Raw genomic sequence first — 26,207 nt, forward strand, 5'->3', positions numbered from 1 at the left:
AAATCTTTCTCAGAGCTTGAAAGCCATTTTTTAAGGATCACATCTCTATGTCTTGAGTTTGAGTGTGCTTTCTTCTGATTTTTCAATCTGAATTTTTAAAACAACGATAGGCGAGTGGTTAAGGCATATCAACGGATGCCCTTATGTTTGGCGAACTGGAGAAGTCCGCCGCGTGGACCGCCCCCAGGGGCAAAAAGGGGTGGTCAGTGGGTCAGCCCGAGGCACGTGACCTGGGGGCGTCGACCTGGGAACGCTCCCGGAAACCGCTACCTGAGTTCTGATTTTCGTGCGCTCGGGTCTGGTTTTCAAGACCCGCACATCCAGAGAGAGGGAACCGGAGAGAGGAGCTTCGGCTCCGAGGTGGGGCCGACGCCGTGTACAGCGACGAACCGCGTGGAGCTGTCTGGTGGCCACCAGCCGCCTGCGGACCCTATCGTTTGGTCATGGCGAGATTCTGGGTCTGCCTGGCCGGCGCTGGCTTCTTTCTTACATTACTGGTTTTGCATTCGCGTTTTTGTGGCTCCCCGGTGAGTTGAGCAGTGAAGAAATGTCTGTCGGGTGTGTGGATAGCACTGTTGAGAGGCGAGGCCGCTGTCGTGGGATGGAGGTGGCGGGCCCTGGCTCCTGCACGAGCTTGTCTTCAAAAGCTGCACCGGGAGCGGAACTGCCTTCGTCCTTTGTCTCTTGGTGTTTAAAAGTTTATATATGATACATCGCCATTGTCCTGTTTTCTTTCTTTCCCCAGATCCCACTACATCTTCAAACAATTTGCAGATTTGTATTGTGATCGCTTTGGTCTTTAGACTTACAAACCCATTTCTTCCGAATCATTTCTGTCCAGCAGTCTGAACACCTCTATGTCAGCTGTCAAGGCATGCTTAAAAATAAGCCTTTTTTCCCCCTTAACGTAGAGAGTAAACTTAATCTTCTGATTTTTTTAAAAAGGTTTTAAGGAAATTTGCTTTTCAAATTTCCTGGAGAACCAAGGAAATTCCTTATCGGCTGGATGTGGGTTGGCCTAAGCATTCAGAATACTTTACTGGAGCAACATTTTGTGTTGCGATCGACTCCCTCAGCGGATTGGTTTACATAGCCCAGGTTAGTAAAATGGGGATTTTAAAAAAAAATTATGAACACAAAGGAAACAATTTCTTCTTGTTTTGCTGTGCTAAGTAACCATATATGTTTATATTATGCTAATAGTGAAGTTTGTTTTTTTGAGTTGGTTTTAAGTAAATACGTTGGTTTTGAATGTTGTAGATATTAATAAATTTTGAAGCCCGTTTTTTAAACATTAAATTTCTTGATTAACCTTTAATTTTTGTTTCTCTCTACCAAAATAAAGATTACTTTCTAAAAACTGATCCTATCTAAGCAGTTATTTTTATATACCTTCAGAGAGGGGATAACATCCCAAAGGTATTAGTGTTCACAGAGGATGGATATTTCCTACGATCCTGGAATTATACAGTTGACACACCTCATGGTATATTTGCAGCCAGTACACTACATGAACAGTCTGTCTGGATCACGGATGTAGGAAGTGGTATGTGTAGTAATATCTATTAAATTATCTTACTAGAAACCATATTTTTTCCCATGTTCTTGCTTGTACGCTTTAAAATCAAGAGTTGCTAAATCTAATTGTAATTTTAATGATTTCTGAAATCACTTGTTTCTAAAAACCTCTATATTGTGCTTCTGTAGAGTCAAGATATTTAACAAGGAGGCTATAATTATTACGGTTTTTCCTTTAACTTGTCAAGGGATTTTACCTCTTTAAAGCATCAGTTGTGAGACAATACTTTCAGGGATCATTTCTATAGTTTGTTAAAGCATCAGGTGCCCTTCCCAGGTTAAAATTCTAAACCTCTTCTGTGAAGCCCCAAACATAGCAATCTCTGAAAGTTAATGAACGGAGTCCTTGTCTTATTTTTCTTTACCAGTTCTCTTACAAAAGAAATTGTGCTAAGAAACCAGAACTTCTTTGTTGCCCAAAATGCAAGATTTGCAGAAACTGCTGGTGTTAATGTTTCTGAAATCCTACTGCAGCATGTCTGAAATCTTCCTTCCACCAAGTGCTTTTAGTAGAAGGTGTTGCAAATTAAAGTAGGCACAGCTGGATGTATAGCTCTGGATGTTTTCAGAGATAGCTGTTCTCATGTTCTTGTTGCTTAAGGCAGTACCAGAGATAACCGGGCATTACTCAGGATCTCAGGAATGAAGGGGGTCATAAAGACGGTCTTTCTAGTATTCTTTGGCCCGGTTACATTCATGGCTTGAAGGACATCCTGTTTCTTCGTTTCTGGCTAATTCAGATACCATTTTGGAATTAATGAACTCAGTTTTTGGTGGAAGTGCCATTACCATTTGTTCTCAGAACCCAAAAGATTTCTGAGCCGCAGCCGATTCATTTCTTTCAAGATGTATTTTGGATGATAAAATTCCAGTTAAACAAAAAAATCGAGATTACCTCTGAGTTCCTTGTAATGCTATAATGAAATATGACTATTTTGACTTCTTTTTTTTCCCAGCACTCGCTGTTAAAGGCCTTTACTTTTTAATTTATTCCATTCATGTGTCGTTTTTTATAAAATACTTCACTGATTCCCAGAAATAAAAAGAATACACATGACCTCTTCATTCTTTCCATTGAAGGGTTTTTTTTCATGCACAGACCTGAAGACACTTTTTATATTCCTTCCCATTTTTTGAAGAAATACATTGCCTTTAATAAAAAATATGGCTGTAAATGAGCCTTAAAAACAAAACAGTGTTATATACTGGTGTTCTATGTCTTTTGCCAACTCTTTAGAAACTTTGAAGGTTGCTTTCTTTAACAATATTTTGTTCTCTTATTGCTACAAACTGCCTCAAGCATTCAAATCAGGTGTAACAATAAATACGTTTTTTAAGATAGAATTCTAATGCAAGTTGATTCACTTTATTTCCACTGAGTTCAGTGTATCCAGTTTATCTTTTGCATGCCTACCAGTTACTTTGGTCTTGGTATGCCTTCAAGTTGATTCCTGTTAACGACATTATGGTTTTTCCCTAATTATTAATACCATACTTTATATTTTTGCTTGTAAGATAATTTTAGCTCAAAGATGTCTTGATATAAGTGAGAAAATAAGATATTAGTGATTTGGAAAGGTTTATTCTCTTCTTAGGAAAAAAGTGGGTTGAGTCTTGAACTTGTTTCTACTATAAGAAAGTATAGTTTTAAAAAAATATGTATTATAGTAAACTTTTCTGTTGACCTACTAAAATTTGAGATCTGTCCATGATTGAAATAATGATTTTTCAAACATGAGTTCCTTTTCCAGTTCCTTCTCAATTTCTTTTTACAAGGAATGTTTATTCAAGGTCGTACTGTCGTACTTTTGATTAAAAAAAAAATGATGTACCTTTAGTTTATCATCATGAACTTTCTGAGCCAGTTGTTTTGGTTTTACTTATTTGAATTTAGAATACACTTATTTTGGAGTACCTGAATTTTAATTCATGACAGATTTGGTTGTAACTAAAGAAGCTTTATTGCTTGTGAAATACAGCATTTAATTGTCTGAGCCTATTAACTTATCATTACTGTCTAATTCTGTTAAATTCTTGCTCTCTGCTTACTTGAAAAACATGAACGTTTGGATAGTGGTTATATTTGTGACATGTGCATGTTTATCTTTATAGGATCCTATGGTCATACTATTAAAAAATACAATTCCTTTGGTGATCTTGTTCAAGTCTTGGGTACCCCAGGCAAAAAAGGCACTGGTTTGAATCCCCTGCAGTTTGATAACCCTGCAGAATTATATGTAGACGACACAGGAGATATTTACATTGTGGATGGAGATGGAGGATTAAATAACAGATTGATCAAATTGTCCCAAGGTACATGGCTTGCATGGTATCGTAAGAATGCTGTTTAATAAGTTGGATGTGTTTAATTTGTTTGATACTTGGTATAATATTATAACTAGTGTGTGTGTGTGTGTGTATGTTTTTTTTTAAGAGAGAGAGAGATGGGGAGGTGTGGGGGGCAAGGGGAGAGGGAGAATCTTCAGCAGGCTCCACGCCCAGCGAGGAGCCCAACACAGGGCTCCATCGTGACCCTTGAGAGCATGACCTGAGCCAAAATGTAGTTGGACACCTAACTGACTGAGCCACCCAGGTGCCCTACAACCGTTGTATATTGTATTATATATGAAGCTGTGTGTAAAGGGCACGAGTGGAATGTGTTGGATGGCCAATAATAAATAATTCTGATAATATACTTATTCTTCAAAAGCTAGGTGTTTCCTTCGACTGGAGGCAGTTTGGGAATTTATAGTGGGCTCAAGAAATGTGTTTATCCTATCCAATTAAGAAAGAGAATGTTAGAAACCTGGCATCCTAGAGCTGAGATACCCTTCAGTTTGATTGATCAGCTAAAGTTTCACTATATATATTGCTCTGTGTCCAGTAGTATTGTAGGTGCAGGTCAATTTCAGATGAAACCGCTAAATGCTACTCTATGGTATTGATTGTTAACGTGAAATAAGATTAGGAGAAGGAGAAATTACTGTTGACTAAAGAAGTAGGGCAAGCATTCATAAAGCAAGTGGTTCTTGAACTAAACTGGTTTTTGTGGAAGGAGAGGAGGGATGGGAGGAACATTCACAAGGCTCTATCACACAAGGTCTGCAGGTAATTAGCAAGTCTTCGAGGAAGAGGTCTTAGGATGTAATTTTGGAAGAGGAAAAAATAAGATTTGGGATGTTTTTGAAGGCTTATCTAAGAATTTTGAAGCCATAATTTTGCCTTTAAAATGTCTGAGTTTTTTTGTTATAGAAGTAGAGTTTTTATAATACACAATACTGTATCAGGAAGTATTTACAGTAAGCTCTGTCATGTGGGCAGAGCATACACTCCTGCGTGAAGTTATGTAGTCAGCTTCTTACCCAGCAACTAAGTTTGGTTGCTGGTGGTTAAAGGGAGGTGAATGTGGATAAAGCAAGAATCAAAAAAATTCTATGAAACAAACAATGAAACTCAGGAGACAGATTGAATACAGGTATATTGGTTTCTTGTGGCTACTATAAAAAATTGCCACAAACTGAATAGCTTAAACGGAAATTTATTCTCATAGTTTTGGAATCCAGAAGTCTGAAATCTATAGGGCTGGCCCTGCTCCTTCTAATGGCACTAGGAGAGAATCCCTCTTTGCCTCTTCCAGCTTGCCATGGTTCTACACATTCTTTGGCTTATGGCAGGATATCTCTAGTCTCTGCCCCTGTCTTCAGATCGCCGCCTTTTCTGTGTGTCTCTGTGTCTCAAATATCCCTCTCCTTTCTCTTTACAAGAATACTAGTCATTGGATTTAGGGTCCACCTAAATTTGGGGTCTATCTCAGCACAAGATCCCTAACTTCATATGTCTGCAAAAGTCTATGACCAGTAAAGTCCCATTCACAGGCACAGGAGTTCCTGTGACTTGGGTATATCTTTTGGGGTAGAGGTACAATTTGGCCTACAACAGGGGTAATAAGGGAGACAGACTATAAAAACATAATGTGAATTTTTAAACTCACAGGAATTGTAATACCAAATAACAGAATAGTTGGGAAGGGAGACAGTCACATGAATCACACACAATGGTTTTGAATGATGAAAAACTCAAGTGGAGATAGTAAAGAAGTCAATTAATTGCTTGAAACAGAAGGATTTTTTTTTTTTTTTGGTAAAGCATAATAATTAGGCAAACTGGTATATACACAGAAAGCTAAGAAAGCATAATCAGTTGGGGGTATAACTGAATAGTTTATTTTCAGCTTAAGATATAAGATATAACATGCAAATGTATAAGGTATTCTATATGTTGCTCTGACCAACTATGTTTGCCATTTTCAGATTTCATGATGCTTTGGCTGCATGGAGAACGTGGGACAGGGCCTGCTAAGTTCAACATACCTCACAGTGTTACTGTTGATTCATCTGGTCGGGTAAAAATACCCTCTCATTGTGTATGGAACTGTGTGTCTGAGTGTGTGTGTCTGAGTGTGTGTGTGTGTGTGTGTGTGTGTAGGTGTATGGGCCTCTATATATACGGATCTTGGTGCACATGTGTGTCTGGACATCCGAATATATATGAATGTTTGTGGTTATGTGTATCTGGATGTATCTGGGCAATTCTTCTGGGGATGGCTAACCCATATACTCTTATAATTGTTCAGGTCCTGTAATGAAGAGTTCCCCAAATATTTAGAAATGAACAAAATAGATTTGCGGTTGTCACTTAAAGGTAGAAGGAACAAATAATGGACTAGAGCATAAGTTACCTGAAAAAAGAAAGAGTTGCCCTCCTACTAAGAAAACTACTGGGAGTGTTTGAATATATTTTTGATTTTAGAATTAAATTAATTCTAGAATATGTTGATCAAAAGGGAGGTGGGAGAGATTAAGCTTGGAAGCTTGAAAATGAGAGCCACCCAGGCAACTTTGTTCTTACTAGCTCCACTCTGGGGAACAGAAAACTTTAACTGACACACTTCAGCCCATTTCTTTTTTCCCCACCCTATCCACTACCACCTCTTTTGCTTTTATACACCTTTAAGCATACATATCACTTCTTTGGGGTTACTTTCCTATGACCAAACCCCCACCCAAAATGTTTTATATTAGTTTCTCCTTCTGTTTTCCCATAGTAGCCTATACTTCCCCGTTATAGTAATTCTCACACTATAATATAATCAGTCGTCTACCTTAACAGAGCGGAGGCGGTATGAGGGCATATACTGACTCTTTTTTGCTTTATATCTTGGGGCCTGGCACATAGTAGTCATCCTATGAGTAACTGTTCAGTGACTAAATGTCCTGTTGCACATGGATGCATCAGACTATCTTGACTCCGTACCCTTAGAAAGTTAATTCATTTCTTCTTCTGATTCTGTGTTCAGCAAGCAACCTTTTGATTTTGATTTGGCTTCCTATGTAGACAAAGTGAGAATTTTTAGTGAAATCTTCAAGTATTTCCCATTGTAGATAGGAAGATAACTGAACCTGTGAATTTTGTCTGTAAATGGGGAGCTAAAAAGTTGGAATTCTGGTTTTCAACACATTACCCTCCTGAGCCCGATTAACTACTTCCTTCATGGAATAAGAATAAGATCAAGTTTCTGAGCAGGGAAGGCCTGGACCCAGGTGAATTCTCCATAGTGATAAGTGCCCTTTTGAGAACAGTTGATGGGGATACTCTGGCATTACTCGATGATGAAAAATGAGAGTGTTCATTTCTGCACACTTGTGTTTTAACAACAGTCAACACCATTCAGAGCATTTTACATGATTAATTCGTTTAGTCATCACCCCAGCCCTATATGAAAAGTCAGTTAGCTCCAGAGCTGAACTTGCTGTTTTGTTTTTTAAGATTTTTTTATTTATTTGAGAGAGAGAGAGCGAGCACACACATGTGCGAGTTGGGGAAGGGACAGAGGGAGAGGGAGAGAGAGAATCTCAAGCAGACTCCCTGCTGAGTGTGGAGCCCAATCCTGGGATCCTGGGTTTGACCCACAACCCTGTGGATCATGACCTGAGCCGAAATCTCAAGTCGGGGGCTTAACCAAATGAGCCACCCAGGCGCCCCTGCTATTGTTTCTTTTCTTTTCTTTTTTTTTTTTTTTTAAAGATTTTATTTATTTATTTGACAGAGATAGAGACAGCCAGCGAGAGAGGGAACACAAGCAGGGGGAGTGGGAGAGGAAGAAGCAGGCTCCTAGCGGAGGAGCCTGATGTGGGGCTCGATCCTGGAATGCCGGGACCACGCCCTGAGCGGAAGGCAGACTCTTAACGACTAAGCCACCCAGGCGCCCCCCCACCCCCCNGCTATTGTTTCTTAAACAAGATTTCTCATAATCAAGATTTGTTCAGTAGGAAAGATAATGCCAACAATCTAAAATATCCAATACTAGGGTCTAAACTATATTTCTTCCTTGGTCACTCGTCAAAGGCAGTAATACCAAAATCTTTAAGGAAACCCATCCTTACTAAAGAATCATGAATCAGGAAAAGATCTTGAGAAATCACCTTACTTAGGAATCAACAGACTTTCTAAAGTGATACAATGAGTCTTTATTTGTTTCCTACTGTAAATGAATTTAGGGGCTACTAAAACTCATAGGCATCGACAGGTACATAGTCAGGGTTACCCTGAAGAAATAGTCCCTGAATCCTCAAACCCAAGAAGTCCAAAGATCCGGAAAGGAGGAGGTAGAGGTCAGCGGGGCTGGCCCACACTTCCAGTCCATTCTTCCATACCTGTCTCCAGCCCTAGCCTCATGTCATCAAATCATTTCCCTGTATGTTTGGCAGAGGTTGCATCCATCAGCTAGAGTACATGAAACGGCATTTAGAGTGAAGTGGCTTTCCTGTCTTACCACAACAGTTTACTGAATAACTCATTCCAGCCTATACCAAAACTAAATTAAAGCTGTTGTTGGCCTCCTGTCATTCTTGAGATGCTACTAAGATCTTCTAAGCATCCTCTTTCTGTGGTTTGGCACTGTGGACATTCCTCGGTAAATAGCAGGTAGATGTTCAGTGATATGCAACAGGAATGAATGCCTGGCTCACCCCTAGCCTGAGCGCCTGGGGGACTAGGCTGCTTGTCTTTGTCTTCTGACCTAACCCAGGAACTGACAGTTGGCAGAACTCAGCGGGACAGAGAATGCCTTTTGGAGGAGTGCATGAATTCTGCTGCTTCTCGGTGCTGTGCTAATCCTCTGCGTCACAGCAGAACACTCCAGTGTTTTTAGTTATTCAGATGTTCAGTAGAGCAGACGAGCATTAAGTGTGGGCTGTGGATTAGGACAGGTGACCACAAGTGGCTCTCCTCCTTATTACAAGCTCACTTCGGAACTATAATTTCCTGTCTGAAGATTGGGGTCCCCTAGGTACTAAATGAGGTGGTGTATGTGAAACTAATGGAAATGAACATTCATCCCTCCCCTCTCCCCTTCTGTTTTCTTTCTCATTATGATGTGGATCTTTTCCAAGAAACTTTTTTGGGTTCTCAGGTGTGGGTTGCTGACCGAGGAAATAAAAGAATTCAAGTATTTGATAAAGACACTGGGGAGTGGTTAGGAGCGTGGAATAATTGTTTCACAGAAGAGGGACCTTCTTCAGTCAGGTAATTTTTTCTTTTTCTTTTAAAATTCTTGTTTTATTAGGTGGGGGGGGGGGATGGGCTAAATGGTTGATGGGCGTTAAGGAGGACACTTGTGCTGAGCACTAGGTGTTATATGCAAGTGATGGATCATTAAGTTCTCCCCCGGGAATTAAATACTACACTATATGTTAACTAACTACAATTTAAATAAAATCTTGAAAGAAAAAACAACGCTTGCTTTATTTGATTTATGTGAATTCCTCTGAAAAGCTAGTTGAAAATTTAAAGTAGTATTAGTTTTCAGCAGGTGGAAAGGGGGTGGAACCAAGTATGCAGAGAACACATAATGGTAGTTTAACTCCCATGGAGAACGAAAGCAGTTCAATTCCCCGTGCTGCCCTGTGCGATCCAGGTCTCAGAGATAACATATGCTGGACCTCCTACAGCCTTCACCCTCGGGATACGTGTGATGCATTTTTAAACACAGAATGTAAATAGGAATCCTGAGTCTGTGGTGTCAGCCTAGCACCGACTCTCCATTAGTTTCATTTTGTGTGGGGCTCCCATATTATTATTCTTGTTTGTTGAAGCTGATCTTTGGCTCTGTGTGCCATCACAAGTCTGTTCCCTCATCAACAGACTGAGACACATTTTAAATTCTCCTCGAAAGCATCGTTCGGCAAGTAGAGGTGTCTGTGGTTGCTTAGCACCGTAGGGGATAAAAATGTTGAGAAAGTCAGCATTTATATTGATTTTGCCTACGTTTGTTCTGTAAAATGTCTTTCTCTTTAGATTTACTCCTGATGGAAAGTTCGCGATTGTAGCCCAGCTGAACCTTAGCAGGCTCTTACTGGCGGCAGCGCCCCCAGTGGGGAGCATTGGCAACTGTTCTGTGATCGGCACAATCCAACTAGCAGATCAAGTCTTACCTCATCTCTTAGATGTCAGTGGGAAGACTGGAGCGATCTATGTAGCAGAAATTGGAGCAAAGCAAGTACAAAAATATGTCCCTATGAATAGCTATTTTCCTTCATTCGGTTCGTAATGTTTCCTTTCGTGGAGAGCTTTCAAGTGCAAGTTCAGATTCTCAAATTCATTGTTAAGTCCTTACAAATAATGTTCAAGCGTAAGAATGTGTTTATTTTTCCGTGACCTGGTGATGAGAAAAATTTGTTTTTACATCACGAAGAACCATATGTTTTGTTGCTATTCTTGTGACTTAGTTTTACTTGGAAGTGCACAAGGATATTTTAATGAAGGAAATGCAATACTAAAAAAATGGGGTCAGAAAGAGGGACTAAGGTTGGAACTTGGGTATTTGCCCTGGTAGACTAATTTTCCCTGAGAGGAAGAGGGAAAGGAATAAAAACAGGTTTTGCAGGATATATTGAATTTCATGTGAAGAACTGCAAACCTCCCAATTTGTTCACCTTATATAAAATGTGCATTTTGAGAGATCAAGTCAGATGGGCTCTTGATTAATGAGTACCCACAGGATACTAGCTCCTAAAGATTCAGAAACGAAGAAGCGGGGTTTATCTTTGTGTGCCTTTTCAGGAGCTTGTAGTCCGGTGGGGAGACAAGTGTGCAAACTGATATAACACAGTGACAGCAAGGCTTAAGTGTAGCAGGACTTTTGGCTGTAGGAACATTACTTCTGACTGAGGGAATCCTGAAGATTTTGCCAGGAAAATCAGTTTGAGCTCCATCTTGAGAAACTGAAGAGGGGAAAACAAGGTGGTCCAAGTGGATGAGTTGTGAAAAGTTACAAACTGGCTGGGAGCTTTGGTAGGCTTTCTTTTAAAAGCCCGGCTTGGCTTGGGGCCTTTAGTTGTAAGATACTTAATCTCAACCTCTAAATGGAGGAATAAAACAACAGGCATTTAAGCACTTTACTGAAAGGAATCTTGACAAGTACTAACTGCAATGCTTTTTATTTCAAGGTAGCATTAAAAATAGGGCCTCTCTTCAGTGCCTCTTTCTTTTCTTTTTCTTTCCTTTTTCTTTTCTTTCTTCTTTTCTCTTTTCTTTCTTCTCTCTTTTTGTTAAACATGAACTCAGTTCATTCCTGACATCTATCTACCTCAAAGAACTTTTAGAATTAATTTATATGGGGATGTGTACTGAACATTTTGCACTATTAAGGTGAATAATTTCTTAGGGACCTTTCTAGGTCCCTCTACCCCTTTGGTTTTAATATTTGCTTCCCAACAAAGACCATCTTTTCAGTTTGTTCTGGTTTATTCTGGGTTTTGCTTGAACCTGGCTATATGATGATCTTTCAGGTCATTCCTCCCCTTTTCTTGTATCCACCTCCCTTTTTATCACAGTCTTGCACTGCAAATCATGTAGCATGTGAAAAATCCTGAGCGGACTTTCCTCATCCCCCATTATGGCTGCAGTCTGTTTTGCAGACCTCAGGGAATTCACTCTGTTCTGATGCTTCGATCATATCTTGATGCAGTTAGGAAGGTGAATCAACCAACGGGAAACTTTTTCGTGTTCCGGGGTCTTTGATAAGTGTGTTTGTGCCACTGATCAAGCTGTATGATCTTAAATGAGCCATCTTAGTTTTTCTCTTTAGTAACAATTCCTCCTCCAGGAATGCTGTTAGGATCAGATGTCACAACAGGTACAGATGTGCCCTCTGAAATAATAGCTTCGAGTACTTTAAAGGCAGAAATTCTTAACAAAAGTCCTTCTAAATGTGCTGTTTACCTGATACCAACATCAAGTTTGCCTTAATTTTGTGTTTATTGCTTTTTTCAGAACTTATCCTCATGAACTTTATGCAGCTTAGCCAATATAGTAAATTTTTTTTTGTATAAAAGAAAGTGATATGAGGGTTTTATTTTGTTTTGTTTCTAAGCCAGACAAGAAGTGCAAATGTCTCTTACGAATGCAGGTTAGGTAAATGATCTTGTCGTTTTAAAAATGTTATATTTAACTTTATTTTATACCAGATTCCTATAAAACTCGCTGAAAATTTTGTTGCCATATATCTTGCTGGAAGTGTCTACTATCATCTCTGTAATCATAGTATTTCACTTTTTTCCTTTGGATTGAGTAAATGATTGAGAAAATGTCTTCTATTGTCATTTAAAAGATACAAATTAAATTTTTGGAAAGAAAAGGCAATATTATCTGGCTCTCTATTTAATGTTTGATTCTATTGTTATAAAAGCAGTTTATAACTTCTTACTCCGCTGAAGAATTTCAGCAATCCTGAAACCAGAGGTTGGCGCTGAGAGACTCTCCTCCTTCGTTCGCAGGTAAAGTGTAGGCTGAAGCGCATTTTGTTAGAGGTCGCTCAGAAGTCCGAACGAAAACAGCCTGGCTGAGGTGGGGAGTGGGTACAAATGATAGTGATACTAGCTAACTCCGTATATTTTTGCACTGGAAATGGAACCTCTTTATGCCTCTACTTTCTAGATCTATTGGGGAATGTGTGTGGTGGGGCGTGGTAGGGTGACTTCCAAATTAGAAAACTGAAGGGAGGCTGGAGGTATCTTCCCTAACGTCCACTGGGACATCGGGTCGCTACAATGGGACGTTTGTGTCCTCAGAGAAAACCTGTGTGCAATCTGATGGTAAACTAAGAAGACCCAGATAATTTGTGCTTAGGTCACTAAACAGATTAAAAGACTGCTTCAAGCAATGTGGCTGTCAGGCTAAAGAAGGGCACTCAAGTCCCAACTTTTGTTCCACCTTTGTTGGTTTTAAGCACTGGATTTGAAGGCAGGATGGGTTGGAGAGCCCACAGGACGACTGGAAACTGTCGTATTTTTGCTCCTTTGACTCACCAAATCCGTTAGAATCATTTAAAAAAAAAAAATCCTGAACGTATGACTTTATTTTACTCATGACTCTAAAATTTCAGCAATAATCAAATAAAAAAACTTTTTAGAAAAGTCAGAATAAGCCGGATTCATTTATTCAACAAGCACATATGAAACAACAAATGTGTGAAGGCACTTAGGCAGTCGTCCTCTGCCATGGTAGTCGAGCATCCATCTGGAAAAACAAGCCCTGAAAACCGTTTCCTTTCAGTTCATCCCGGGAGGTGCCCTATTTGGGACTTGTGTTGTGTTACATGCTTGATACAAAAGAGGGCAGTAGAGTCCTGCTTATGAGCATTTCTTGAAAACAGCTGTGGGCCTTCTTTATACTTTGATTTTTTAAAAATTGAGGTTAACCATACTTTGAACTTCTCTTCTTTTTCTTTAGCTTGTATATCTTGAGGAAATTAGCTTATAGGTGACATATTTTCCAAGGGTTATTGGAAATTTTTACTGTTTCATTTGGCATTTCCATGTTTAAAAAAAAGCAACTCTCCAATAAAAGCCAAACCAACAGCCAGAAGAGAATAACTCATTTTAAGCTATAACTTGAATATGAGTTTATTTAGTACAATAGAAAATGCATTCATATTAACAGAGAATTGTTCCTTTTTTCCTTACTAGATTTTTTTGTTTTAAACAATTTTGTCTTGTGATTGCTAACTCTTGTATAAATAAAAAAAATTGATTATTTACAGAGAGGCCAAGTAATTTATCCATCAGACACTTAGCCATAGAGTCCATGAGTTTACAGAGTAAATTAATCCTTTAGACGTTTAATGACCTATAGCTACTCCCTTTGTGTGTAAGAACTGAGTGGAATTTGAGCAATGAAAAACAGCATTTTTTGAAACTTATGTTTCTTCCGTTGTAAACAATGAAATGGTATTGTTATGATTTAATTCTCCTTGTATGTCATTTGTGCCAAAGTGGCCCATCTTGGGGCAGCCTGTTTTTAGCCTCTACAATAGTCTATGGCCCTGGTAAACAGATGTGTGGTGTTGAATTTCGTTTGGATGCTACATTTAAGAGAGAGCCCTGCAAACAGACTCTAATCCAAAAGCAGTTGGCCAAAATAACATGGTGTTCAGAAATGATTCTGAGACCTTCAAAGGGTCATCAGATATAGTAGCATGAACAGGCTTACTGAGCTTTCCTCCAGAATGAAGATAATGAGTAGAAGTAACAGTGTGTCCAGTTGATGCAGCTTAGTGAAAGAACATTCTAGCAAGTAGCTGTTTAGCAGTGGAACAGACTGTGTTCCTATTGAAAGTGGTAAAGTTCAGTGATTCAGAACTTGAAATCTGCAGTTAGATTGACTGGGGTTCTGATCCAGGCCCTGCCACTTACTTGCTGTGTTGTTTTGAGACTGCCTCATTTTTCTTTTTTGTGAAATGGAAATGATAGTATTTTCCTCATGGGATCATTGTGAACAGAAATGAGATCATGCATGTAGAACATTACACCCAGGCCCTGACACACAGTAAGCACTCACCATGCCTTTTTTGTGGTATGTAAGCCAGAGATGGGCAGCCAGGCCACCTTTGGACTGAAATTCTTACACTGGAAACATGGTGAGACCAGATGACCTTCCCAATTGTATGATTCTGTGTTTAGTCCCACTATTGAAAACTAAAGGTGGAATTTTGATACACTAAGTTCTCTATTATTTAGAAATGACCACTTTTAAAAAACAGATATTTTTAATATTTTTACTTAGCATTAAAGCTATTAATCATCCAGCAGATGACTGCGTGTTAGATACCAGGAATATGGTGGTGAGCAAGGTCAAGGTTCCTTTCCTGGAATATACGTTCTACTTCGGAAAACAGAACAGTTTGAATGAAAAAACACGATTCGGACTAGAATTTGTGGTAAATATTATCACTTGGTTGGCTAACTAAACACCCATTCTCAACCTTCTTCGTTCCTCACACCCCCTTGAAGTCTGGAAGAGTGAGGTGTTGCTTTCTCAGCTTAACTAGCTTCTAGGGGTCATCATATGATGTGATTCTGTCCAATGCAACATAAATGGAACTCTACTGGGAGATTTCTGGACAATCATTTGCTTTTTTGATTAAAAAAAAAAAAGGTAGGTATATTTAGCACCATTGCCTTCTCCCTTCTTGCCTGACTTGAACTGGAGTGTGATTCCTGGAGTTGGAGCAGCCATCATGATAGTGTAAAGCAACCAACCCAACACTCTTAAGGAAGGCAGAAAGACAGAAGGAGGCTGGGTTTTTATGATTGGGGAACCACTGTACTGGCCTGGTAGTTCCTTTCTCCAGATATTTTATGTGAGAGAGTTAAATGTTTTCGTTACTTAAGCCACTGTTTTAGTTGGGTATCTTCTTACAGATAAAAAACATTCCTAAGAAATTCAATATTAAATTAACCTGCATTAGTTTGGGATGGATATTTTTTATAGTTTTAAGATCCTATATCTAGGAAAAGAAGTTACTCTGCTTTTGGGTCTTATTTTATGTCCTTTGCTAAGATTTTTTTTTTTTTCAATTTAGATTCTTGCATTTCTTTTGAGACACATTTAGGTTCCTGTGTCAAATTTATCCTTTGCATTTATTAATTGTAGCTATTAGGGTAGGATTCCCCCACCCCTTTTTGAGAGAGAGAGCACGGAGCTGAGTTGGGGGTGGGGTGGGCAGTGGGAGAGACGCTCTACATTCAGCACACAGCTTAACTTGGGGCTCAGTCTCATGACCCAGGGATTGTTGCCTGAGCCAAAATCAAGTCAGATGCTTAACTGACTGAGCCACCTAGGTGCCCCTTTTTCCCCATTTCAAATTAGTTTTTGGTGGCATAGAGAAAAGGTATCCGTTCTTATTATGTATGTCGTTTTTATTCACCTTAATAAACTCTTACTATTTTAATTAGCTATTATAGATATTCAGATTTTGTAGGTATACCACTCTGAAAATAAAGGTAACTATACATCTTTTAATTATTTATTGCTTGTTTGATTTTTAAAATTTTAAAGCATTAGCTACATTGTTCAAAACAATGTTAAATGAAAGTAGTATTATCAAGTGTCTTTACCTTATTTCTGATTTTAATGGAAATATTGGTACTTTACCAATTAATATGATGTTTACTATTGAGTTTTGGTAATTTTCATTTTAAGTAGTTTTTTAATCTCAGAATTTTATTAAGAATTACTATTTAAGGGGCGCCTGGGTGGCACAGCGGTTAAGCGTCTGCCTTCGGCTCAGGGTGTGATCCCGGCGTTATGGGATCAAGCCCCACATCAGGCTCCTCTGCTGGGAGCCTGCTTCTTCCTCTCCCACTCCCCCTGCTTGTGTTCCCTCTCTCGCTGGCTGTCTCTATCTCTGTCGAATAAATAAATAAAATCTTTAAAAAAAAAGAATTACTATTTAATTTTATAATGGCTTTTAGCATCGATGTGTACAATATGTTGATTAATTATAGGTTTTTTCTTATGATTATTGTTGGAAAACCTTTACTTGGTAATAATTTCTTGCTTGGAACTTTTATTGTTGAAAGAAAGAGGGCAGTAGAGTGCCATTATGCAGAATTTATCAATTAATTATGTTCCACCCATCTCAAAAGGAATTTGAGCCTCTTTACAATAACATTTTTAAAATACATTAAAATAGAGTAATGTCAAAACTTGCATAGAGGGGTGTGAAAATACATTTATTCAAAACCTGGATTAATAGTTAACGGCAATTAAGCATTTACGTCTGAGTTTTCTTGTAGCCATAGCAAAGAAGAAAATGTGCATATTTAATTTTCATCTGAGAAAATGAAATAGATCCATTCTTCATTGTATGGATCTTTATAGGTGAAATGAACCAACCTTCAACAAAAAAAATAACACGAAGAAACTTTTTAAAATGTAATCAAGGAAGGTGTGAGAAAGGGATAGGGTCTTTAAGCCAGCAGCTCAGTGAATATTAAGTATTCTTATTTGGTGTATACACCACTGATTGGATGTACAGTCTTTATGAGGGTTTGATAGAAATGATGGTGGTAATGTTCTGAATTTCTGCTGTCCAACATGGTAGCCCTGAGCACATGGGCCATTGAGCACTTGAAATGTAGGTTGTGTATTTAAGGATCTGAATTTTCAGCTTTATTTTAAAATTTAAATTGTTACATGTGGCTATTGGCTACTGTATTGGACAACATAGCAGGTGACTAGGTTTTCTTAATAATGACCAACAATTTGTTTTTACTCCGTTTCCTTGTTCATGTACAATTTGCTTTCTTTGTAGTGTGACCTTTTGGCAGTGTTTCTAATAATTCCACCTAACTCGTAGATTAAAATTTATCATGCACATTGAAATATTAAACTGTTGAATCTTTTGTTAAATATATTCCAAACGAAAGTGAAGTCAGTCTGTGAAAAACAAAGGAGAATGGTTCTTAAAAAGCTTTTAAGTATTTATGTATGTGTGTACTTATTTATCAGCTCATCTCTTGCAACGTATCTTTTTTTTGTTTTTGTTTTGTTTTAAGATTTTATTTATTTGACAGAGAGAGGCAGCCAGAGAGGGAACATAAGCAGGGGGAGTGGGAGAGGAAGAAGCAGGCTCCCAGTGGAGCATGGAGCCCCATGCGGGGCTCGATCTCAGGACCCTGGGATCATGACCTGAGCTGAAGGCAGATGCTTAACGACTGAGCCACCCAGGTGCCCCCATATCTGTTTTTCTATAATTTTCTTTCCTGAAAAGAAACTATTTTCACAGGCAGCAGCTCATGTTTCAGTGCAAACTTGTCTCATGTAGATTTATTATGTGTCCCACAGAGGTATTTGCAGTAATTGTTTCAGACATCCTAAAAATCAGGTTGGAAAGTAATAAAATGCAATCACAGTTCGTTACTGGTAATGTTGAATTATTACATCTTTACTAATGACTGCTTTAGTTTCCATCTTTATTTGTATTTTAAAGCTTAAATAATAAAATTCTAAATAATTCTACTTCCATTTTTTGAACGTTATATAATGACACATTTCAATAATTATCAAATTGTAGACAATGTCATCTTATTGATATCCTTGTGTACTTACCCTCTGTCCTTTATTTTGTATTGTCTCCACCATCATATTATTTCTTTGACTAATGCAGCATGTTTTCTGTAATGTAATGATATTTTTTTTTAACATAATGCTACCACCTTCAACATTAGTAGTTCCTTAACACCATTAAATATTGTCCTTGTTCTGATTTACCTCAGTATCTCATGAATTTTTTAAATTGCCAGGGTTGAAATAAATTCCATTTTTTTATTTGTTTCTTAAATTTAATCTGTAGTTTCTTCCTCTTCCTCTTCTTTTTCTTGCTCTCTGTGGCTCCAGCTCTGGGTCTCCCTTTCTCTTCCCTTTTCACATATTTGTTGAAGAAAGCAGTCATCAATTCCAATTTCCCAGAGTCTGGATTTTGTTGATTTCATCCTTGTGGATTCGTTTAACATGTTACTCTGTCTTCTGTAGTTCCTGTAAATCTGCAGTTAGTTGTGGAGACTTCGTCAGATTAAAATTTGAATATTTTTGTGGCAGGACTTCTCCAGGTGGTGGTATATACCTTTGTCATGCCCAAATTAACACCTGTGGTTCAAACTACTCCTCTGTGCTAGGACTTGCATAGCCAATTGCTTCCTTGACATTTCCACTGGGACATGTAACAGTTATTTCAGACTTAGCAGACCCAAAATAGATACTTGCTCCCTTTCTCCCACTCTCAAATGGGATAATACCACCATTTATTTATCGATCTACTCTCCCATCTACCTGGAATACACTTACTCCAGATCTTTATTTGGCTCAATCTGTATATTCTTTCAGGTTGTGTTCAAATACAACCTCTTTAAAGAGGTGCATCCTGAATGTTTGTTCTAAGCATCTACTCCTGTCATTCTCTATTCTCTTACAGTGTTTATTTTCTTTATAGCTTTTGTAATTCTCTGATACTGCTCATTTAATTTTTCACTTGTGTATCACCTGTTTCCCTCACTGGAATATAAGCTTTAATACAAGGTTGGGATGACTTTCCTTTGTTCATTACCAAAGTGCCTGGCACATAGTAGGTGGTCAAATACTTGTCAAGTGTTGGCTGAATGAATGGCTCTCATTACCTTGTATTAATAGTTTAGTATATCATTAACTAGCTTAAGCTTCTCAAGTGAATTGATCTTTTAGTTTATCTACTTGAATTTCATTTCAGGCCTGTAGGTAGGATTCTTCCACCAGCCTGCACTTGCCCTCTCTTGAGACCTATTTCCACTCACATTTCCTTTTTGCTTGGCTTTATTCATTTGTCACTGTCTCACCATTCCCCCCCCCCCCCCTTGTTTCCTTTTTCAGAATTCAGGGTCTCATTGGAATATCCAGACTCCTATGGTAACATTAAGTGTTGCCGTCTTTATTGTTACTTTTCTCTGCAGAGATACGACTTTAATGCCACCTCCCACTTCCTCCTCTCCAATTGTACATAAAAGAATCTTTTGTCTTTTCCTAGGTATTGAAATACTGTATTTTAACAGTTTGAATTTTCAAAGAAACTTCAAAAATTTTCTGTATTCTATATTACATTTTACACAGATATCTCCAACCTGCTCTCCTATTGTTTCTCCCCATAAACCTACTTTTGAAAGTTATTTTCTCACAACTACTGAATTTTATGTGTCCAATTGCATTCAGTGAAGCTGGGATGACGTTTCATGTGAAAAAATAGGTGGTTTGAATAATGCCTCCTGCCCCACACCATCCCCAGTATGTCCAGGTCCTGATCTCTAGAACTTATGAATGTTACCTTATATGCAAAACACAAAGACATTGCAGATGTGACTACATTAAGGATTTTGAGATGTGGTTATCCTAGATTATCTGGGTGGGCCCTAATATAACCATATGTTTCCTCGTAAGAGGGAGGCAGGGGGAGGTTTGACATATAGAAGGGAAGTCTGTGTGACCATAAAGGCAGAGCTTGGAGTGATGCGGCCACAAGCCAAGAAATGCCAACAGCCACCAGAAGCTGGAAGAAGCAAGGAGTCATTTCTCTCTAGCACTTCCAGAGGGGACATGGGCCTGCCTGGATCTTGATTTTGGCCCTAGTGATACTGATTTTGGCCTTCAATATTGTGAAAGAAAGTGAATTTCTGTGGTTTAAAGCCACTAAGTTGGTGATAATTTGTTAAAGCAGCCACAGGAAACTAGTACAGATTTGATGCCTGGAAAGGGAGTCCTGCTGTGAAGTATACTTAAATGTAAAAGTATAATATGGAAATGGACAACAGGTAGAGGCTGGAAAAATTTTGAAGAGTATGATAATTAAAAAATCTTAGATTGTTTTAGACTGTTGGTAGAAGTATGACAAAGTCAACTGGTGGGGGCTCAGAAGGAAGTGAGCACAGTGGTGAAAGCCTATATCATCTTAGAGAATGCATATATTTTAAACAGATTGTTAGTAAAAATTTGAATTTTAAAGGTGTTGCTAGTAAAGCCTCAAGGAAATGAGGAACATGTTTTTAGAAACTGGAGGAGAGGGGATATTTATGAAATAGTGGGAACAAACATAAGAATGGCTACAAGTCATAAAACAATGGAATATCTTTACATTGCTGAAAAAAATAAGGTCAATTTAGAATTATGTATCCAACGAATGTTTCTTTGAAGATTGAAGAAAAATAAAAATATTTCAGCAAACAAAAGCTAGAATATTCACTGCCATCAAATCTACACTGTAAGAAATATTAAATGAAGACTGTTAGTCTGAAAGAAAATGATACCATTTGAAAACTTGGATCTACACAAAGGAATAAAAAGGGCCTGAATTGGGAAATTTGTGGCTAAATAAAAGGACATTTTTTTTTCTTTTAGAAAAATTTCTTGTAAAGAAAACTGCTTAAAGCAAAACTAATAACATGCATCAATGAATTTATATAACATGTAGAAGTAAAAAGATGATAAAAATATAAAGGAGATGAATAAATGAAAACATACTGTTGTAAGAATATGAGAAATGATACAATATCTTTTGAAAGTAGATTCTGACAATGTAAAGAGGAGTATTGTAACTTCTAGTGTAACCAAAAATGAAACAAACGTATATGTAATAGCCAATAGAAAAAAGGTTAAATGCTCTACAAATAGTCAATTCTAAAAGAGGCCTGAAAAAGAGGGAAATGGAACAAAACAAATGGGACAAATGGAAAGCAGCATGATGGTAGATTTAAACCCTGTCATAATTCAATGCTACATTAAATGTAAATGGTTTAAATACTCCAGTCAATATTCAATGATTGTCAGACTGAATAAAAAATATACAAGAGATAAGCTTTATATATAAAGACATAATTAAAAGTGAAAAGATGAAAAAAGATATTCCATTATAAACAGTAATTATAAGAAAGCTGAAGTAGCTATATTACTGTCAAAGTAGTCTTCAGAATAAGAAATATTACCAGAGATAAAGCTTTTAATACTAAAAGGATATGTTTTTGTCAGGATGAGCTAAAAGTCAGTATATTTATATATATATGATTAATAGCAATATTTTGGAAATAGATTAAAAGGAAAATTGACAATAAAACAGAAATAGACAACTCCACCATCAAAGTTGAAAATTTTAAAACCCATCTCTTGGCAGCTGATAGAACTAGACACACACAAAAAATAAAGATATAGATGATCTGAATAACACTATCAAGTTTACCAAATGGGTATTTATAGAACACTATGTACAACAACTGCAGGATACACATTCCTTTTAAGTGCACACTGAACAGACACTAAGACCACATGCTAAGCCATAAACCAAGTCTTAATAAATTTAGTCACTTTAGAATCATAACATATTTTCTCCTTATTAGAATTAAATTAGAAATAAAAAATAATATATCTGAAAAATCAAATATTTGAAAATTAAATGTTACATTTGTAAATAACTTATGTCACAGAAAAAAAATCACAGAAGGAGTAAGAAAATACTAAGTAAAAATACAGGTCAAAATATATGAAATGTATTTAAAGCAGTGCTTAGAAATATAATTTTAAATGTGTATGTAAGGAAAGAAGAAAATCTAAAATTAATGGTCTGTGATTCCACCTTAAAAAGAAGTAGAAAAGCTAATTAAACCAAAGATCAGTGAAGAAAAATAAATGGAAATCAATCAAGCAGAAAACAGACATTAATGAAATAAAAAGCTAGATTTTAGAAGTGGTCAATGAAATTTATAAACCTCTAGCTATACTGATCAAGAAAAAAACCCAAATTACCAATATCAGCAATGAAAGTAGTTTTATTACTACAGATCCTATAGACATTAAAAGAATAATAGGGGCGCCTGGGTGGCTCAGTCGTTAAGCGTCTGCCTTCGGCTCAGGGCATGATCGCGGCGTTCCGGGATCGAGCCCCACATCAGGCTTCTCCACTAGGAGGTCTGCTTCTTCCTCTCCCACTCCCCCTGCTTGTGTTCCCTCTCTCGCTGGCTGTCTTTCTCTCTGTCTAATAAATAAATCTTAAAAAAAAAAAAGAATAATAAAGAAATACAAAAAACTTCATACCATAAGATTTGACCACTTAGATCAAGAGTTGGCAAAGCTTTCCTGTGAAGGGCCAGACAAATATTTTAGTCTCTCTGGGCCATGCGGTCTTTTCAAATACTCAACTCTGCTACTGTAGCATGAAAACAGACATGGACAATGTGTAAATGAATGGGTGTTGATGTGTTTAAACAAAACTTATAAAAATTACACAATCATGAATGTGGGTGAATCTGAAAAAGATCATGCTAAGCACAGTAAGCAAGAAATAAAAGAATACATACTGTATGGTTTCATATATCTGAAATCCTAGAAAGGGCAAAAGTACTCTATAATGACAGAGAACAGATCAATGTTTGTCTGAAGCCGTGATGGGTGTTGGTGATTAACTATGAATGGTATGAGGCAACTCTTTTCATATAATGGAAAAACTCTATATCTGCATTTTGGTGGTAGTTTCATGGCTATTATATATCTGTCAAAACTCCTCAAACTGTACACTCAGAATGGGTGTGTTGTATTGAATGTAAATTAAACCTCAATAGATTTGATTAAAAAAACAAAAGATGAGAGAATGCAAGCAAAACAGAAGATGGGAAAATGGAGAATGAAAACAACAGAGACTTTCAGGTGGAGGTATGGTACGTGAGAGAATACCTGTTCGATAACCTTGACCCACCAGTACATTTGGTGAGTGAGAGAAAGTGATTAGGTGTAAAAAGAAGTTAGAAGAATGTGAACAGCTGTTGAATAGCAGATGCCAGGAAACACAAATGAGCGAATTCATTGCCAGCTGAAACCAGAGAGCAAGAATATTGAATGTCAGGTGTTCTCATTTCCTTTAGTTTCTTTAGGCATGATTTGCAGCCTAGAGAAAGCAGCGAGTAGGCATTACTAAGGATTAGGGATTGCAGAGCACATATGGCTAGTAAGTACACAGTGTTAGGAAAAGCAGCGTAGATAGGGCTACATACTTAAAGGGGTAGGAGAGGTAAACCTTGGTTAATGAGGAAGAGGTTGAGCGTGTATGGAAGACATGAAAGGTGAAAGGTAAGAATGATTTGGACTAAGAAAAATTACTTTCTATGATTAGTTGATACATGATGCAACATGAGCTTTCCAAGTAGTATAATGGCAGGCAGGTAAGGCTTTTGAAAATAAAACGCTTCTACCAGGCCGACTTAGACAAAGTCCCTCTCCCTTCTGTAGGGAATAATCTCAGTGGACATCAAACTTATCAAGTTGTAGCTTTGACAGTAAAGTATTTCACATCCTCCGTAGTTAATGTATGGCTGTCGATGGCATATTTGTTCAAGAGTTACTCTGTGCCCAGTCTCTAAATGTGTTGTGGGCCTTACAGTCGGTAATGCAGGGCATGCTCTAAGTTATGACTCCTCAAGTCAGAAGACAAGTTCACTGCAGACAAAAAATGGACGAAAATGTCTTTAGCCTCCCAGGGCCTTAATAGGGCTGATGATGGATGATTTCCACCGAAGAAAAAGAGGACAAAGAGATTTCAGCTCATCAATAAAGCATCTGACTCCTCAAGAAAGGGCTGGAGATTAAATTTAAAGTCAATCTTAAATTAATTTGAAAAATGCACACAAAGCTCGTTACCTGCACCAATTGGATATGTCAGACCTATAAGTATCTATGTGGAAACGACAGCTTATAATTAATAAAACAAAAGCAAAAAAACACTTCTTTCCCGGCTAGAAGCATAGAAAAGGCAAGTTTGAAACAAAAGAGTTGTCAAAAGGGGCATTTGACATGACATCAGCTATCAAGATCATGAGTGTAATTTTTTAATAGCTTTTGAAAACTATCTTTAAGACTCCCCTCTTGGACTGACCTCTCCCCGTTCAATTCTTAAAGTATTTATTGTTTATCAGTTTTGTACCTAAATATGTCTTATTCTCAGTTGCTTCTATATATCTTGACCTCCATTAAGCTTGCAAAGTAATAAAGGAATTTTGATATCTTTTGTAATGCCTCGCCCAGTGCTATGCACATAATAAATGCTCAATTAATACAATCACACCTGGATTCCAAAATCCTTCAATGGTGGAGAATAGGAGAGCTGTAGGGCAGGATTTCCAGTATCAGATCTGAGTCAAGAACAGCAACGGCATATCAACGGGGAGTCTCTCACAGTGGCTGGCACAGGCACAGGAAGGAGGAAGGTGCTCTTCCTCCCAAACCTATTAATTGTAAGCTGTTGTTGCTCCTCTGTACCTTTGGATCTCATACTGTCAATGCATGTTGCATAAATTTCCCGTCTACACACAGATATAGAGCTGGAAATGCCCCATAGAGGGACGCCTGGGTGGTTCAGTTGGTTAAGTGTCTGACTCTTGGTTTCAGCTCAGGTCACGGTCTCAGGGTCCTGCCATTGAGCCCTGTATGGGCTCTACACTCAGTAGGGAGTCTGCGGGAGATTCTCTCTCAATTCTCCCTCTGCCCCTCCCCCTGCTCACACACTCTCTCTTTCTCTCTCTTAAATAAATAAATCTAAAAAAAAAAAAAAAAAGGAAAAAAAAAAGAGAAAAGGAAATGCCCCAAAGGCACTTCTTCTAAATGAAAAGAATCCTTTGGAAATGGATACCTGCATATTTGGGGATACACCGGAAGTAAACATTTTCATTCTAACAATGTACATCCACAGAATAGTCCGATTGCCTCTGTGCAGGAAACAGCAACATGGTCTCAGAGAGTCCTTCACCTTAAAAGGAAGGAATTTGGAAAAAGAGTGAATGGCAGCCGTCTTTCCACCTCTACTTGCAGTGTGATCTCAGGGAAGTCACTCAAGCTCTCCGGACCCATCTCCTCTCCTAAACGTGATCACAACAATGATGCCTGCTTCATAAGATTGTCATGAGGATTCATTGACATACTGCACTTGAAGAACTTGGAACAGTGTGTGGCACAACACTATTGTTATTGTTATTGTTATTGAAAAAGAAATTCAACAGATACAGCTATCGGGATAGTAGGAACTTTGTAGGACTCACAAAATTTGTAACTTTCTCGAATTCAGGTGAGTTGTAGGACCTTGAAAGAACCACAGGCCTCTTATTTGGAAGACCCCAGCACACATCATATTTAAAAAAAAAAATATTTGAGAGAGTGAGCAAGAGATCAAGAGAGAAAGAGAGAGGGACGCCTGGGTGGCTCAGTCGTTAAGCATCTATCTGCCTTCAGCTCAGGGCGTGATCCAGAGTCCTAGGATCGAGCCCCGCATTGGGCTTCTTGCTCCGCTGGGAAGCCTGCTTCTTCCTCTCCCACTCCCCCTGCTTGTGTTCCCTCTCTCACTGTGTCTCTCTCTGTCAAATAAATAAATAGAATCTTGAGAAAAAAAAGAGAGAGAGAGAGAGAGAGAACAAGCTGAGGGGAGGGGCAGAAGGAGAGGGAGAAACAGACTCCGTGCTGAGCAGGGAGACCCATGCAGGCTTGATCCCAGAACCCCCAGATCATGACCTGAGGTGAAGATAGACGCTTACCCAACTGAGCCACCCAGGCGCCCCAACACAGATGATCTTAAAATAAATCACAGTCATATTCTCAAGTAAATGACATTGTTAAAACATTTTTGAAAATATGTGTAATTTTACTACTGACATCTATTCTTATTCTGAACTTTTTTTTTAGTTCTGTCAAATGATTGCTGCTCTGTATTGAGTGCTTAATGCCCACCAGATACTGTC

The 26,207-nt window shown here is 38.1% G+C and overlaps 1 protein-coding gene across 1 annotated transcript; it reads left to right on the forward strand.

Moving 5' to 3' along the window:
* Positions 1 to 177: 177 nt before the first annotated feature.
* NHLRC3 (NHL repeat containing 3) lies at positions 178 to 12,279 on the forward strand. The gene is made up of 7 exons (XM_040622241.1): positions 178 to 527; positions 946 to 1,098; positions 1,399 to 1,546; positions 3,691 to 3,891; positions 5,889 to 5,980; positions 9,050 to 9,162; positions 9,934 to 12,279. Exons 1-7 carry the CDS (start codon positions 444 to 446, stop codon positions 10,184 to 10,186), a joined length of 1,044 nt encoding a protein of 347 aa, XP_040478175.1. The 5' UTR covers positions 178 to 443; the 3' UTR covers positions 10,187 to 12,279.
* Positions 12,280 to 26,207: the final 13,928 nt, after the last annotated feature.

The sequence above is a fragment of the Ursus maritimus genome, unplaced genomic scaffold, assembly GCF_017311325.1.
Source record: "Ursus maritimus isolate PB19 unplaced genomic scaffold, ASM1731132v1 scaffold_10, whole genome shotgun sequence".
In the NCBI taxonomy this organism is placed as follows: Eukaryota; Metazoa; Chordata; class Mammalia; order Carnivora; family Ursidae; genus Ursus; species Ursus maritimus.